Here is a 17,124-nt window from a genome sequence, read left to right as displayed (position 1 = left end):
GCTTAAATGGAAGCAGTCACATCTCTCTGTCAGAGATTGTGTGTTGAATCCCCATACACAGAGTTAGAGCTCATAATTCAAGCTGAAGTACTAGTGTTCTGCAGGAGGGTGTTCTGCATTGTCAGAGGTGCCGTACATCAGAAACGATGTTAAACTGAGGCATCTTCTGCTTGCCCCTGTTCCAGTACTTGTCAAACATCCCACTATTCAAGAACAGCAGCGTGCTCTCCCAATATCTGAGCAAATATAACTCCCTCGAACAATGTCTGATTGCTACCTATGATAGCCGCATTTGCCTATGTAAGTCAATGCATTTTGAAGTTATTCATTGTATATGAAGCGCTTTGAGAGTCTTCTAACAGATGTGAGAACGCTTTCTTCTATTTATTTATATGTTTTACTTTAACCAGTGTAAAAATGATATTTTAAACAAAAGATTTGAATGTTGATTGGATGATGTGTCATGTACTGAGACATGAAAAAATGGCTTTTGATTCATGCTCATGAGGTCCACTAATGAGGTCCAGATCTGCAGAGTCAACGGGAAACAGATGAGTGTGAAAATAAAAAGGTAAAAAAGTTAAAGGTTGTTCATGTAGTGAGTTCAAAACCATCGCTGGAATAACCCGACAGTGGGCTGCATGCTCACCTCCGTGACTGGGAAATGATGCATGAGTCAGAGGAATTTAGAAGTAAAAGCAAATATAAAAAATCATATTTAGAGTAGTACATCCTCAACTATAGCTGGTATGAAAGGCATTTCAACAAGCAGAAATTATATAGCAGCTTTAACGTAGCAAAAATGTCCCAAGGGGCTTCATAGGAGCATTACCAAACAAAATTTGACACTGAGCCACATAAGCAGATAGCAGCACAGAAAAGAGGTAGATTTTAAGGAGCTTAAAGGAGAGTGTGGTATAGAGGGTGAGAGGTTTAGGAAGAGAATTCCAGAGCTTTGGGCCTAGGCAGCTGAAGGCACAGCCGCTAATGGTGGAGTGATTAAAATCGCTGATGCGCAAGAAGCCAGAATTGGGGGAGCGCAGAGATCTCAAAGGGTTGTAGGGCTGGTGAAAGTTAGAGAGATAGGGAGGGGCGGGGTCATGGAGGGATTTGAGGACAAGGATAAGAAGTTTAAAATTGAAGTGTTACCAGACTGGAACCAAAGTAGGTCAGCGATGGGTGATCAGAACTTAGTGCAAATTAGGATATGGGCAGCAGAGTTTTGGATAAATTCAAATTTATGCAAGGTGGAAAATAGGAGACTGGCCAGGAGAATTGGATTGTCAAGTATAGCGGTAACAAAGGCATGGATGAGTGCTTCAGCAGCAGATGAGCTGAGGCAGGGGCAGAGTCGGGCGATATTTTTGGTGATGGAGCAGATATGTGGTCGGACACTCAGTTCTGAATTTAATAAGGTGCTGAAACTGTGAACAGTTTGATGGGAATGGAGTTTGTGGCAGGGATCGAAGAAGACAATGGCTTCGGTCTTCCAATATTTAGTTGAAGGAAATTTCTGCTCATTCTGTATCGGATGTCAAACAAGCAGTGTGACAAATCAGAGACAGTGGAGGGGTCGAGAGAGATGGTGGTTAGGGAGAGCTGGGTGTTGTCAGGGGACATTTGGAAACTGTAAGCAAGGTTCTTTTTCAATATTGTACCCAACATTGTCAGGGCTTTTAAACAGGTGATAAAAGTTCAGGAGAAATGACCCTAATTCTGGAAAGGAAGTCTGACAAAAAAGGTCATTTTTCAATTTTTGTTTTTAAATCACTTTTATTAATAAAGAGGACTGGCAGAAGAAGTTGTAGAAAAAGTAGAACTTGTTAGAGAATGTTTTTAATCATTTAAAAATATAGGTTCAATATACACTTCATGTTTGCTGTTAAATAGATAATATTCCTTGAAGGAAAGATAAAATTTAGTAAACAAGATACAGTAAATTTGCACTACTAGTGTCACTTGCCTCCAATCAATCACTAATGTATCACCAGAGAACACAAATTAACCAATTTTGTCATCAATTCACTTGCTATGATTCAGCCCATCAGATGACCTATATTTAGTGATGATAAAGAATAAAACTCATTTCCCAGTTGTATTGCTTTTTATTCAACATTCATATTGATTACTTGGCTATGCATCACAACTGCTAAGTGTAAGTCATCATTATGGCACACCCTTCATTGATGCTATAAAATATGAATAACCATCTAATGGGTCAGGGGAGCAGGGAAATGCTTTCTGCTTTACTGGCAGTTGCTCATTTTCTTCTCCTCAGGATTGACTCCTGACATTAATAACTATCGAAACCACGATGATGGTGAGCGATGCAGGGGCTAGGTGTTCAATTTAGGATGCGTTTAGTAACACCAATGTTATTAATAGATGCTTCTATCCCTAAACCTAACATGTTAATACCCAAATATACTCCATCATCATAATATAATACCCCAACCGTAAACTCTAAATTGTGCAGTATCAGAGCAAATGACACTGGCTGCAGTGTCAATAATCAACATTTTAGGATGTCAGGACCTTGTAGAGAAGATTTACGAGAATAGTACCAGGAATGAGGGACTTCAGTTATGTGGCGAGACTAGAAAAGCTGGGCTTGTTCTCCTTAGAGCAGAGAAGGTTAAAGGGAAATTTAATAGAGGTATTCAAAGTCATGAAGAGTTTTGATAGAGTAGCTTGGGAGAAACTGTTACCAGTGACAGGAGGGTTCATAACCTGAGAACACAGATTTAAGTAATTGGCAAAAAATCAAGGGGCAAATGAGAATTTATTTGATAAAGCGAGTTGTTATGATCTGGAATGCACAAGAGGGAGTTAGATATGGCCCTTACAGCTAAGGGGATCAAGGGGTATGGAGAGAAAGCAGGAAAGGGGTACTGAGGGAATGATCAGCCATGAGCAGGCTCGAAGGGCCGAATGGCCTACTCCTGCATCTATTTTCTATGTTTCTATGTCTGAAAGAATGGTACAAGCAAATTCAACTGTAATTTCCAAAATGGTAAAGCAAAATACTGCAAATGCTGGAAACCTGAAATAAAATCAGTGGGTGCTGGGGGGAGCTCAGCAGGTCAAGCAGTATCTGTGGATAAAGAAACAGAAATAACGGAAAGATCAATGACCTGAAGCATTGGCACTATTTCTCTCTTCACAGATGCTGCCTGGCCTAGCTGTCGGCATTTTCTGGTTTTAACTTTTAATAGGGAATTAGATATATACTTGAAAAGGAAATATTTGCAGCGCTATAGGGAAAGAGCAGGGGAGTGGAACTAATTGGGTAGCTCTTTCAAAGAGCCAGCACAACAGGATGAGCTGAATGGCATTCCTCTGGCAGCCTTGGATGAGCTGTAACATTCTCCAGTTAAACATTGGGGTGACTGAAGCCATCGTCTTCAGTCCACGTCACAAAGTCTGTACCCACACCACCCGTTCCAGCCACTCCACCCACATACCCACCAGCTTTTGTCTCAAGCTGAATCAGACCGTTTGCAATATCAGCATGCTATTCAACCACAGGCTGAACCTACTGCCCTACAACCTCCTCCTCACCACTACAAACTCTACGTTCCTCTGACTCTAGCTTTTTGTATATCCCACTGGAGGCATCCAGCCATCTAGCATCACACTCTGGGATTCACTCCAAGTCTCTCTGTCTCTCCAATCCCTCTCCTTAAAACTACACTCTTTGACCAAGCTTTTGGCCACCCCTCCTAATATCATTTCCTTTGTCTCAGCATAAAATTTTGTTTGATAATACCTTTGTGAAGCACTGTAATGTTTTTCCACATTAAAGGCACTACATAAATGCAAGTTGTTAATTAACCACAATATAGGTTGCTTTGATTTAACGGGCAAGTGATTATGTTGCCATTTCACTGTGCTGGTTTAATGAAATTTTTCACAATTCCATATACAATTAAAGTACACTTTACTGAAGGATTGTAAATGTTATCACAATACATTCAAAATGGGAATGAGAAAGGAATGTGCAATTTACAGAGCAGCAACAGTAACATTTGTACAAAAGCAAAATACTGCGGATGCTGGAAATCTGAAATAAAAACAAATTGCAGGAAATACTCAGCAGGTCAGGCAGCATCTGTGGAGAGAGAAATAGAGGTAATGTTTCAGGTCGATGACCCTTCATCAGAACTGGTAAAAGTTAGAGATGTAACTGATTTTTAAGCATGTGTAGGGCCAGAGAAAGGGAGGGGAGGGGAGGAAACAACAAAAGAGAAGTTCTGTGATAGGATGGGAGGCAGGAGAGATTAAGGGACAAAAGGGATGATGGCAAAAGGAGATGGAAATGGGACAAATTAACAAAAGATGAGTCCAGATGAGGTTTAAATGGAAATGGCAGAATCATCAACAGTTGCCATGTGGGAAAAAAAAGGGCAGAGGTTATGGTTTGAAATTGTTGAACTCGATGTTCAGTCCAGAAGGCTGTAACGTGCCTAAACATAGAAACATAGAAAGTAGGTGCAGGAGTAGGCCATTCAGCCCTTCGATCCTGCACCACCATTCAATATAATCATGGCTGATCATGCAACTTCAGTACCCCATTCCTACTTTCTCTCCATACCCCTTGATCCCTTGAGCCATAAGGGCCACATCTAACTCCCTTTTGAATATATCTAACAAACTGGACTCAACAACTTTCTGTGGTAGAGAATTCCACAGGTTCACAATTCTCTGAGTGAAGAAGTTTCTCCTCATCTCAGTCCTAAATGGCTTACCCCTTATCCTTAAGACTGTGACCCCTGGTTCTGGATCCCCTCTCATTTTTCTAAATTCCAGAGAATATAAGCTTAGTCAATCCAGTTTTCTTCTTATGTCAGTCCTGCCATCCCGGGAATCAGTCTGGTGAACCTTCGCTGCACTCCCTCAATAGCAAGAATATCCTTCCTCAGATTAGGAGACCAAAACTGTACACAATATTCAAGGTGTGGTCTCACCAAGGATCTGTACAACTGCAATAAGATCTCCCTGCTCCTATACTCAAATCCCCTCGCTATGAAGGCCAGCATGCCATTTGCCTTCTTTACTGCCTGCTGTACCTGCATGCCTAGCTTCAATGACTGATGTACCATGACACCCAGGTCTCGTTGCACCTCCCGTTTTACGAATCTGTCACCATTCAGATAATAATCTGCCTTCCTGTTTTTGCAACCAAAGTGGATAACCTCACACTTATCCACATTATACTGCATCTGCCATGCATTTGCCCATTCACCTAACCTGTCCAAGTCACCCTGCAGCCTCTTAGCATCCTCCTCGCAGTTCACACTGCCACCCAGCTTAGTGTCATCTGTAAACTTAGAGATATTACATTCAATTCCTTCATCTAAGCCATTGATGTATATTGTAAATAGCTGGGGTCCCAGCACTGAATCCTGCGGCACCCCACTGGTCACTGCCTGCCATTCTGAAAAGGACCCGTTTATTCCGACTCTCTGCTTCCTGTTTGCCAATCAGTTTTCTATCCACATCAATACATTACCCCCAATACCATGTACTTTAATTTTGCACACTAATCTCTTGTGTGGGACCTTGTCAAAAGCCATGATCCTGTCATTGATTTCCAAATGCACTGCTATTTCATCTTTAATAATTGATTTCAACATTTTCCCCACTACCGATGTCAGCTAACCGGTCTATAATTCCCTGTTTTCTCTCCCTCCTTTTTTAAAAAGTGGGGTTACATTAGCTACCCTCCAATCCATAGGAACTGATCCAGAGTCGATGGAATGTTGGAAAATGACCACCAATGCATCACTATTTCTCGGTCCACTTCCTTAATACTCTGGAATGCAGACCATCAGGCCCTGGGGATTTATCGGCTTTCAGTCCCTTCAATTTCTCTAACATTATTTCCTGACTAATAAGGATTTCCCTCAGTTCCCCCTTCTCGCTAGACCCTCAGTCCCCTAGTATTTTCGGGAGGTTATTCGTGTCTTCCTTAGTGAAGACGCAACCAAAGTATTTGTTCAATTGGTCTGCCATTTCCTTGTTCCCAGTTATGAATTCCCCTGATTCTGACTGCAAGGGACCTACATTACTGTTCACTTATCTTTTTCTCTTCACATATTTATCGAAGCTTTTGCAGTCAGTTTTTATGTTCCCTGCAAGCTTACTCTCATTCTCTATTTTCTCCCTCCTAATTAAACCCTTAGTCCTCCTCTGCTGAATTCTAAATTTCTCAGTCCTCAGGTTTGCTGCTTTTTCTGGCCAATTTATATGCCTCTTCCTTGGATATAACACTTTCCCTAATTTCCCTGGTTAGCCACGGTTGAGCCACCTTCCCTTGTTTATTCTTTCGCCACATGTGACATTTAAATGTCTGCCATTGCCTATCCACCATCAACCCTTTAAGTATAATTCTCCAGTCTAGCCTAGCCAATTCACATCTCATACCATTGAAGTTTCCTTTCTTTAAGTTCAGGACCCTAGTCTCACTCTCCATCTTAATTGTGTCACTCTCCATCTTAAATGAAGAATTCTACCTTATTATGGTCACTCTTCCCCGAGGGGCCCCGCACGACCAGATTGCTAATTAATCCACTCTCATTACAGAAGACCCAATCTAGGATGGCCTGCTCTCCAGTTGGTTCCTCGACATATTGGTCTAGAAAACCATCCCTAATACACTCCAGGAAATCCTCCTCCATAGTATTGCGACCAGTTTGGTTCGCCCAATCAATATGCAGATTAAAGTTACCCATGATAACTGCTATACCCTTATTGCACGCGTTCCTAATTTCCTGCTTGATGCCATCCCCAACCTCCCTACTCCTGTTTGATGGTCTGTATACAACTCCCACTAATGTTTTCTGCCCTTTAGTGTTTCGCAGCTCTACCCATTATAGATTCCACATCATCCACGCTAATGTCCTTCCTAACGCTACCCCACCTCCTATTCCTTCCTGTCTGTCCTTCCTGAATATTGAATACTCCTGGATGTTGAGTTCCCAGACTTGGTTACCTCAGAGCCATGTCTCCGTAATCCCAATTACATCATATCCGTTAACAGCTATCTGAGCAGTCAATTCATCCACCTTATTACGAATGCTCCTCGCATGGAGACTCAAAGCCTTCAGGATTGCTTTTTTAACACTCTTTGTCCTTTTAGAATTATGTTGTAATGTGCCCTTTTTGATTTTTGTCCTTGATTTTGCTGCCTTCCACTCTTGCTTTTCTCCTTCCGACCTTTTGCTTCTGCCCCCTTTTTTCTTCCCTCTGCCTCCCTGCATAGATTCCCATCCCTCTGCCTTGTTAGTTTAAACCCTCCCCAACAGCACTAGCAAACACTCCGCCTAGGACAATCGAACGGCAAGGTGCCGCTCCTTGAGCTTACGTTGAGATTCATTGGAACAGTGTAAGAGGCCGAGAACGGAGAGATCAGAGTGGAGTGAAGCGGAGAATTAAAGTGACAGGCAACCGGAAGCTCAGGGTCACGCTTACGGACGGAACAGAGGTGTTCCACAAAGCGGTCACCCAATCTGCGTTTGGTCTCCCCAATGCAGAGGAAATTGTGAGCAGCAAATACAGCATATCAAATTGCAAGTACGACAAGTAAATCGCTGTTTCACCTGGAAGGAGTGTTTGGAGCCCTGAACAGTGGGAAGGGAGGAGGTAAAAGGGCAGGTGTTGTATCTCCTGCACTTGCACGGGAAGGTGCTGTGGGAAGGGGAAGGGGTGTTGGGGGGTGATTGAGAAGTGGACCAGGGTGTCGCGGAGGGAGCGGTCTCTTCAGAATGCTGAAAGGCGAGATGAGGGGGAAGATGTGCTTGGTGGTGGGATCACACTGGAGGTGGCAGAAATAGTGAAGGATGATCCGTTGAATGTGGAGGCTGGTCGGTTGAAAAATGAGGACAAGGGGAACCCTATCGTCGCTCTGGGAGAGAGGGGAAGCAGTTAGAACAGAATTGTGGGAAATAAAACAGACACAGTCGAGGGCCATGTCAACCACGGTGGAAGAGAATTCTTGGTTGAGGAAATAGACATATTGGAAGCACTAATATGGAAGATGCGACGGAGACGGAGAAACTGAGAGAATGGAATAGAGTCCTTAAAGGAAGCAGGGTGGGAGGAAGTGTAGTCCACGTAGCTGTGGGAGTCAGTGGGCTTATAGTGGATATTGGTTGATAGTTTATCCCCAGATATGGGGACTGAGAAGTCAAGGAAGGGAAGGGACGTGTCGGAGATGGACCATGTGAAGGTGAGGGAAGGATAGAAATTGGAAACAAAGTTGATGACATTTTCCAGTTCGGGTGAGTCGAGTCAAAGGAGATGTTGTGCAGTGCGAGAACAAGCTCAGGCAGGCAGAGGAGGGTGGTGGTGGATAGAGACTGGTTGGGCCTCTATTCAAGGAAGAAGCGGAGAACCCTCAGGCTGTCCTGGTTGGGGATGGAGGTGTAAAGGAATTGGACGTGCATGGTGAAAAGCAGATGGTTAGGGTCAGGCAACTGGAAACTGTTAAAGCGGTGGAGGGCGTCGGAAGAGTCACATATATAGGTAGGAAGCGACTACACAAGGAGAATTGAGATAGGAAGAAATCAGTTGCATGGGACAAGAACAGGCTGTAACGATGGATCTACCAAATTTTGAGCTCCCACTCTCTGCTTTTTAACTATTCCTCTAGAAATGAACGTGTGTATGTATGGTGTTGGTGGTGTGTGTGTGATGTGCTGTGTGCATGTGTGTGTGGGGGGTGGGGTGGTGTTTGGTGTGTGTGTGCGTGAGGTGTGTTGTGTGCGCACGTGCCGTGTGCATGCGTGGGGTGTGTGCTTGTGTGGAGGGTGTGTGTGTGTGTGTGTGTGTGTGTGTGTGTGTGTGTGTGGGGGTATGTGGGTGTTCTTATTTGGTGGCATTAGCAATCCTACCACTAATAATGTCAAGAGATACGATTCCTTTAAACAGGGTTAGGATAATACATGTTCCATTACTGCAATTTATTCTTGAGACTTTGGAATATTCAGCTTCTTTGTTCATACAATATTACACAACAATGAAATCAGAAAGTTAGGGAACAATCATCCCAGCAAAAAATCCAAAAGAAATGTTAATACAGAGCTTTGGAAAATGTGTTATCCAACTTTTGATAAGGTACATATGTAGATATGATCAGAAGATGAAATCTATTATTAATAGAAACATAGACACATAGAAAATGAGTAGGCCATTCGGCCCTTCGAGCCTGCACTGCCATTCAATGAGTTCATGGCTGAACATGCAACTTCAGTACCCCATTCCTGCTTTCTCGCCATACCCCTTGATCCCCCTAGTAGTAAGGACTACATCTAACTCCTTTTTGAATATATTTAGTGAATTGGCTTCAACAACTTTCTGTGGTAGAGAATTTCACAGGTTCACCACTCTCTGGGTGAAGAAGTTTCTCCTCATCTCGGTCCTAAATGGCTTACCCCTTATCCTTAGACTGTGACACCTGGTTCTGGACTTCCCCAACATTAATAAGAACATAACATAAGAACATAAGAGTTAGGAACAGGAGTAGGCCATCTAGCCCCTCGAGTCTGCTCCGCCATTCAACAAGATCATGGCTGATCTGGCCGTGGACTCAGCTCCACTTACCTACCCGCTCCCCATAACCCTTAATTCCCTTATTGGTTAAAAATCTATCTATCTGTGACTTGAATACATTCAATGAGCTAGCCTCAACTACGTCCTTGGGCAGAGAATTCCACAGATTCACAACCCTCTGGGAGAAGAAATTCCTTCTCAACTCGGTTTTAAATTGGCTCCCCCGTATTTTGAGGCTGTGCCCCCTAGTTCTAGTCTCCCCGACCAGTGGAAACAACCTCTCTGCCTCTATCTTGCCTATCCCTTTCATTATTTTAAATGTTTCTATAAGATCACCCCTCATCCTTCTGAACTCCAACGAGTAAAGACCCAGTCTACTCAATCTATCATCATAAGGTAACCCCCTCATCTCCGGAATCAGCCTAGTGAATCGTCTCTGTACCCCCTCCAAAGCTAGTATATCCTTCCTTAAGTAAGGTGACCAAAACTGCACGCAGTACTCCAGGTGCGGCCTCACCAATACCCTGTACAGTTGCAGAAGGACCTCCCTGCTTTTGTACTCCATCCCTCTCGCAATGAAGGCCAACATTCCATTCGCCTTCCTGATTACCTGCTGCACCTGCAAACTAACCTTTTGGGATTCATGCACAAGGACCCCCAGGTCCCTCTGCACCGCAGCATGTTGTAATTTCTCCCCATTCAAATAATATTCCCTTTTACTGTTTTTTTTCCCCAAGGTGGATGACCTCACATTTTCCGACATTGTATTCCATCTGCCAAATCTTAGCCCATTTGCTTAACCTATCCAAATCTCTTTGCAACCTCTCTGTGTCCTCTACACAACCCGCTTTCCCACTAATATTTGTGCCATCTGCAAATTTTGTTACACTACACTCTGTCCCCTCTTCCAGGTCATCTATGTATATTGTAAACAGTTGTAGTCCCAACACCGATCCCTGTGGCACACCACTAACCACCGATTTACAACCCGAAAAGGACCCATTTATCCCGACTCTCTGCTTTCTGTGAGCCAGCCAATTCTCGATCCTTGCTAATACATTTCCTCTGACTCCGCGTACCTTTATCTTCTGCAGTAACCTTTTGTGTGGCACCTTATCGAATGCTTTTTGGAAATCTAAATACACCACATCCATCGGTACACCTCTATCCACCATGCTCATTATATCCTCAAAGAATTTCAGTAAATTCGTTACACATGATTTCCCCTTCATGAATCCATGTTGTGTCTGCTTGATTGCACTATTCCTATCTAGATGTCCCGCTATTTTTTCCTTAATGATAGCTTCAAGCATTTTCCCCACTACAAATGTTAAACTAACCGGCCTATAGTTACCTGCCTTTTGTCTGCCCACTTTTTTTAAATAGAGGCGTTACATTAGCTGCTTTCCAATCCGATGGTACCTCCCCAGAGTCCAATTATAATGTTCAATTTATCCTCAAGTTTCTGTTTCATTTTTAGAACTCACATTGTCATAACTAGTATGCTTACAAAATACTTTTAAGAATTTTAAAATCAATGAAGAATTTCACATCCATGAAAAAAGTCTGTTTTACAGATTCCGAAGAACAGAAAAACAACTTTAAAATTGTAAGTTGCTGCAGCCAGAAGACAAACTTTAGATATGATTGTCCTGAAAGAATCATTAGAAGGCTTCTGTTCATGGCTGATGCTGCTCATTAGAAATTACTCATTTGAAGTTTGCATTACAGGTTGAACCTCCCTTATCTGGCATCCTCAGGACCTGGCCTGAGCCGAACGAGGGCTTTTGCCAGATGAGGAGTGGTCACGTGTTTGGGTGGACTGTGCCTTTAAGTGCTGTTGCTGGGGTAAGTATGTATGCACGCTGATTGGCTGGACCAACTGTCAGTCAGTCAGCCAGCCAATCAGCGTGTAGGGAGCCTCAAAGAGCCAGCGGGTCCCAAAGAGCCGGCGGGCCATAGCGGGTCTTGAAGAGTTGGTGGGCCCTGAAGAGTCAGAGGGCATCGAAGAGTCAGAGGGTCCCAGCAGGCCTCGAAGAGTCGGCGGGCCCCGAAGAGTTGGCGGGCCCCGGCGGGCCTCGAAGAGTCAGCCCGACCCCCCCAGAGGGAGGGGAGGAGTGGCCAGCCCGAGGACTGTGGATGCAGGAGTTCCAGCAGGGCGATGAGGAGGAGGCAGCTGATTGAGGAGAAAGATTATATTGGTGAGTAGTATTTTGATGGTCGCGTTCTGCGCATGCGCCATCTGGCGACCGGGAATGGTCCCGGACGAGTGGTGTCCCAGATAAGAGAGGTTCAACCTGTACTTGTTTTGCACCAAAAATAATTAAACATTTTCTATTTTATCTAGAATATATTTTGCAGTTCTATAATTTGTTAATCAACAGTCAAATTCACACAATATTGGTTGTGTAAATAAAATGTATGTCTTTATTTTGAAAGCTAGAAAGGAAATATATTGAAACGAGTCAACAAATCATTTGCAACTTCAGTTAATTTCCCATAATGCTAATTTTCAAAAGTTAACTCAGAATCTTATCAAAAGTTGTACATCAAGATCAGCAAAATGACCAACATATATCTCATTATTGTGACAACCAATGTTCCCTCTAAGCTGTACGGGCGCGCAGCTGTCTGCTGGTCCCGCACAGCCCAGGACCGGCTTTTCAAATGTAAAATTTCACGCATGCACAAAACTTTGGATGGGCCGCGCTGCCTGTTAAAGAGACTGAGGGGGAAACACTGGTGAAAACATTTTTGAACACTTGGATTTCCACACCACCTCCCACTTTCAAAACCATTCCAGTCAGACTTATCCTACAGCTGATTAAGCAAGTGACATACGTTTAACTGGAGCAGGCTGGATTTTCAAACTTATATTGTGTAAAGAAATCTGTGTATATGAATTAAAGCATGACATTGCATCCTTCCAGTTCTTACATCAGAGTTCAAAATTTAACAAATTGATTTGAAGATACACACCTCTTCACCATCATTGAGTACTACGGTGCCTGCCCGCTCCACCACTGCAAACACCATCACAGCACAAAGCTCTCTTCTGACTGACATTGTCATGTTAGCAAAAGCTGGGAGCTGATGCATGAATTCCAACAATTGTTCTGCATGGAAAAACAAAAACAGTGAATTAGACTTCTGGAAACAGGAGGACTCGTAACTAACTCTTACAATCCCTTCAGGATCCAGCTCACACTTCAGGATCGAGCTCACACATTGTCCCTGCATTCAGGTCCACAAATCAATTGTCTGGTGTAGAGTACTAAGATATTATGAACTGACAGATTATGTGGTTATATTAACAAATAATAAAATTTCTTTATTTCTCCAGTGGCTTTGCTCACGGTTAGTCGGTGGCAATAGTATGTTTTTAGTTACCGGTATGTTAGTTGTAACAGCCAGAGAGGGGTTACAGCAGTATGTGTGGAGTCAGTAAGAACAAAAGGCATCACTGTTACTGGGTTTCCCACTGATTTCAATGGACTGGTGGTGTGACAGTATTAACTCAGAAATTTCAATACATTATGGATGCATGTTTGAGTAGGAGTGAGCCTTTGGCTTAATGGTAGCATTCCTGCCTCTGAGTCAGAAGGTGAAGGATTCGTGCCCCACTGCAGACAGCCACGGGGAGAGAAAACCGGAGCACTGATCTGAATACTGAATTGACAACTAGTGTACAAATGGGTGCGGGTGCCCCCCCCAAACTCCAGCCCTGCCCCAACATTTTAAAGTGTATGTAGGGCTATTTAAGCTTTAGTTGCAGCTCACCTAGGAGAAAGAAAGACTTGCATTTATATAGAATCATAGAATGGTTACAGCACAGAAGGAGGCTATTCGGCCTGTCAAGCCCATGCCGGCTCTCTGCAAGAGCACTTCAGCTAGTCCCACTCCCCTACCCTTTCCTAGTAGCCGTGCAATTTTTTTTCCTTCAGGTCCTTATCTAATTCCCTTTTGAAAGCCACAATTGAATCTGCCTCCACCACCCTTCAGGCAGTGCATTCCAGATCCTAACCTTTCACTGCATAAAAAGGTTGTTCCTCATGTTGCTTTTGGTTCTTTTGCCACTCACCTTAAATCTGTGTCCTATCGTTCTTGAGCCTTTTGCCAATGGGAACAGTTTCTCTCTATCTACACTTTATAGACCTCTCATGATTTTGAACACCTCTATCAAATCTCTTATCAACCTTCTCTGCTCTAAGGAGAACAACCCCAGCTTCTCTAGTTTATCCACGTAACTGAAGTCCCTCATCCCTGGAATCATTCTTGTAAATCTTTTCTGCATTCTTTCTAAAAGAAAGACTTGCATTTATAAAGCACCTTTCACGATCTCAGGACGTCACAATGAAGTACTTTTGACGTGTAGTCACTCATGTAATATAGGAAACGGACAGCAATTTGCATATAGCAAGCATCCACAAACAGCAATGCGATGATGACCAGATAATCTGTTTTTTTAGTGATGCTGATTGAGGGATAAATATTGGCCAGTACACCGGGGAGAATTCCCATGCTCTTCTTCAAAATAGTGCCATGGGATTTTTTACGTCCACGTGAGAGGACTGACAGGACCTCGATTTAACATCTCATCCAAAAGACGACACCTCTAACAGTGCAACACTCCCTCAGTACTGTACTGGAGTGTCAGCCTAGATTTTGGTGCTGAAATCTCTGGGGTGGGGTTTGATCCCACAACCTTCTGACAGAAAGGCGAGAATGCAACCAACTTAGCCACGGCTGACAAGGAAGGCACTCCGAAGATAAAAACTGTAAAGATACAGCAAGAAACCACCTCAGCTATTCTTCTCCAATAAGTGGCTAAGAATCAAATGTGTTAGGACCTGCCCTAGGAAAGAACACAACGGACAGATGTTACAATATCCTACTATCACCAATGTTACGTACTTTATAATTAGCAAGAACATAAGCAGGCCCTCAATATCAATGTCGCAAAGCAGAAATAAGAAAATCTAGAACACAAAAAGGACTTTCAGCCAATCAAGGTCACTCCATCCAGAGTCCATTTACAATTATTCCATCATGGGCTTCACTCCAACATCTCCTGTTAATCCCCAGTTTAAGGAAGCACTCATTTTCTTCCACAACTTCTGAGTTTTGTTAGTTGTTTCTACAACTGTCAATCCTGCTTCTTAACAATAATCCATTCAGCTCATTTTTAAATCTGCAAATTGCACTGAAATCTGCTAATCTGAGAATTTCTTTGTTGCTTTCTTCCTAATTTCTAGGGTTGTGAATTTTGTACTCCTGTCCTCTAGTCCTATACTCACTCCAAGATAAATAGCTTTTTTTTCCACTTCATCTGTGCCTTTTGTTATTTTGAATTCCTGTTTTATATCCCTCCTCGGTCTTTTTGCTAGTGGCAATAAGTTATTACTCAAGTTTTACTTATTACATAGTCCCTTGAGGCCTGCAGTCCTTCTGACCATTCTTCACTGAATCCTTTCTAAAGCATTTCATATCTTTCTTTGACATAGAGTGGTTCAAAACTGCACACCATACTCCAGAGTTGCCATCATTGATCATAATTTACTCCAGAAATACCCCGGCACCTGATCTTCTTTCTTAGCCAAATGCTTCACACTAACCAGATGCTTTCAAAAAATGGTCAATATAAACATGACCATCCGCCGATCATTCTCTTTTTTTAGTCTCTGCCATTGGAGACCCTATCATTTGTTTTTGGTATTGCCCATTTTCAGGGAAAGCACTTGGACAGATCCCATAGGGGAAAAGCTAATTTTAGACCTATGACTTCACTCACCGACTTAGAAAAAGGACTCTCTACTGTGCATTTTTGAGTTATAGTTTGTGCTCGGATGATCCGTAAAAGACAACCGTCTGCCTTAATGTTCTAATTTAATTTGTTATATTTGTTTTAAAAATCTGCTTGGTGGGGCCAGACCCTTCTTGAATTCTATGGTGTTCCATTATAAGGGGAGACACTTGCGTACTTTGGTTTGCCTGAACCCACAATTCCATTGGCCTACTTAAATCGAACCCTTTCAAGTTATCGGTGAGCCAGATCCATCCTGAATTTTAATAGTGTTGTGGTGATTAAGGGGAGGCACTTACATGAATTGAAATTGGTTTAGGCTCTTGGCGTATTAAATAGAACTCCTATCCCTTAACCCTAATACTGTCATTTATTTTTTGTTTACTTTATTCTTGATGCTCTTTGCATCATAAATACTTAAAAATTCTTAATTGACCTTTCTGGTACAGGTGCAGGTCCAAAATCCGGAGTTCCGGAATCCGGGACGATTCGTGGCAGGGTCATCCGGAATCCGTAAAATGTTCCGGAATCTGGAACAGGCGAGCCTACCCAAGCTCGGGGCCTCGCCTCGCCTCGCCGCCGCTTGCCTCACCGCCCTTACCTCAGGGACTCCTCGCCGGCCCGCGCTTCACCTCCTTGGCGGGGCCGGCCCACGTGAACTCTTCCTCGGCGGGGCCGAGCCCGATGATGACATCCTTGGCGGGGGCCCGCCGGCCCAACAACCTCCTTGGTGGGGCCTGCCCGCGCGAACTCCTCCTCGGCGGGGCCTTGACTGATGACAACATCCTTGGCTGGGCCCACTGGCCCGACAATCTCCTTGGTGGGGACCCGCCCGAACACCACCTCTGCGGGGCCCTGCTCGCCCGACAGCCTCCTCATTGGGGCCCCACCCGACAGCCTCCTCAGCGGGTTCTCGCCAGACAGCATCTTCAGCGGGGTCCCACCCGACGCAAACACCTCCTCGACGGGCCCCGGACGGCCCAAACAGCTCCGCGGCAGGTAACCCCACGCCCCCCACCCCCCTCCTTCTGACGTTCTGAAATCCGGAAATACCCGAACCTGGGCTTGGGTGTTTTTCCGGATTCGTGACGTCGGAAAGACATTCCAAAGTCCGAAAAAATGCAAAATCCGGAACAGCTTCAGTCCGAAGGGTTCCGGATTAGGGACGCTGCACCTGTATTGTTATTAATTGCCTTTTTTTCGTTTGCCCCTAGGCCTGCCTTACTAGTTTAAATCCTCCCCCATTGTTCTATTTACCTTTTCGACGAAAATATTGGTACTAATCCAGTTTAGGTGAATCTCATCTTTTCTCAAAAAGCCTCCTCCTGCTCCTGAATTTGCCTCAATGTCCAAGGAATCGAAAACCCTCCCCTCTACACCATCTTTCTAATATCTAATCTGAACCTCCGTTACTCATACGAGGCAGCAAAGAAGCATGAAATTACCACTCTCAAGGACTTGCACTTTAATCTAGAACTTAACTCTTCAAACTCCATCCTACATCTGTCCGACAAGATCTTCATCCTACTCTTCCCTAAATTATTTTGATGGGCAATTTCTGGTTGGTTTCCTGCCTTTCTAGAAATGTTTCCACCTGTTACACTATATCTCTTACCCTGGTACCATTTGCAACCCCCGTCACAGTTGCTAACCTCTAATTATGGAATTTCCCACTATGTAACTCACTTATTCTCATGGACAGCGTTTCTCTTCTCTTTGGTAATCGCTTACTTCACTGTGCAGTGAATGTTGAGACACATAAAAATAGA

At 43.7% G+C, this 17,124-nt stretch overlaps 1 protein-coding gene across 1 annotated transcript in view; it reads right to left on the bottom strand.

The window, feature by feature from the left end:
- The window catches only part of rapgef2b (Rap guanine nucleotide exchange factor 2b), a 710,204-nt gene that overhangs the window by 202,804 nt on the left and 490,276 nt on the right, over nt 1-17,124 (bottom strand). The window contains exon 9 of the mRNA XM_070871784.1: nt 12,532-12,668. Coding sequence (XP_070727885.1) covers nt 12,532-12,668 — 137 coding nt within the window. The remainder of the gene's footprint in view (nt 1-12,531; nt 12,669-17,124) is intronic.

The sequence above is a fragment of the Pristiophorus japonicus genome, chromosome 2 (genome assembly GCF_044704955.1).
Source record: "Pristiophorus japonicus isolate sPriJap1 chromosome 2, sPriJap1.hap1, whole genome shotgun sequence".
NCBI classification, from domain to species: domain Eukaryota; kingdom Metazoa; phylum Chordata; class Chondrichthyes; family Pristiophoridae; genus Pristiophorus; species Pristiophorus japonicus.
Note: the sequence above shows the minus strand (reverse complement) of the source record. Positions and strands in the feature narration are given on the sequence as shown.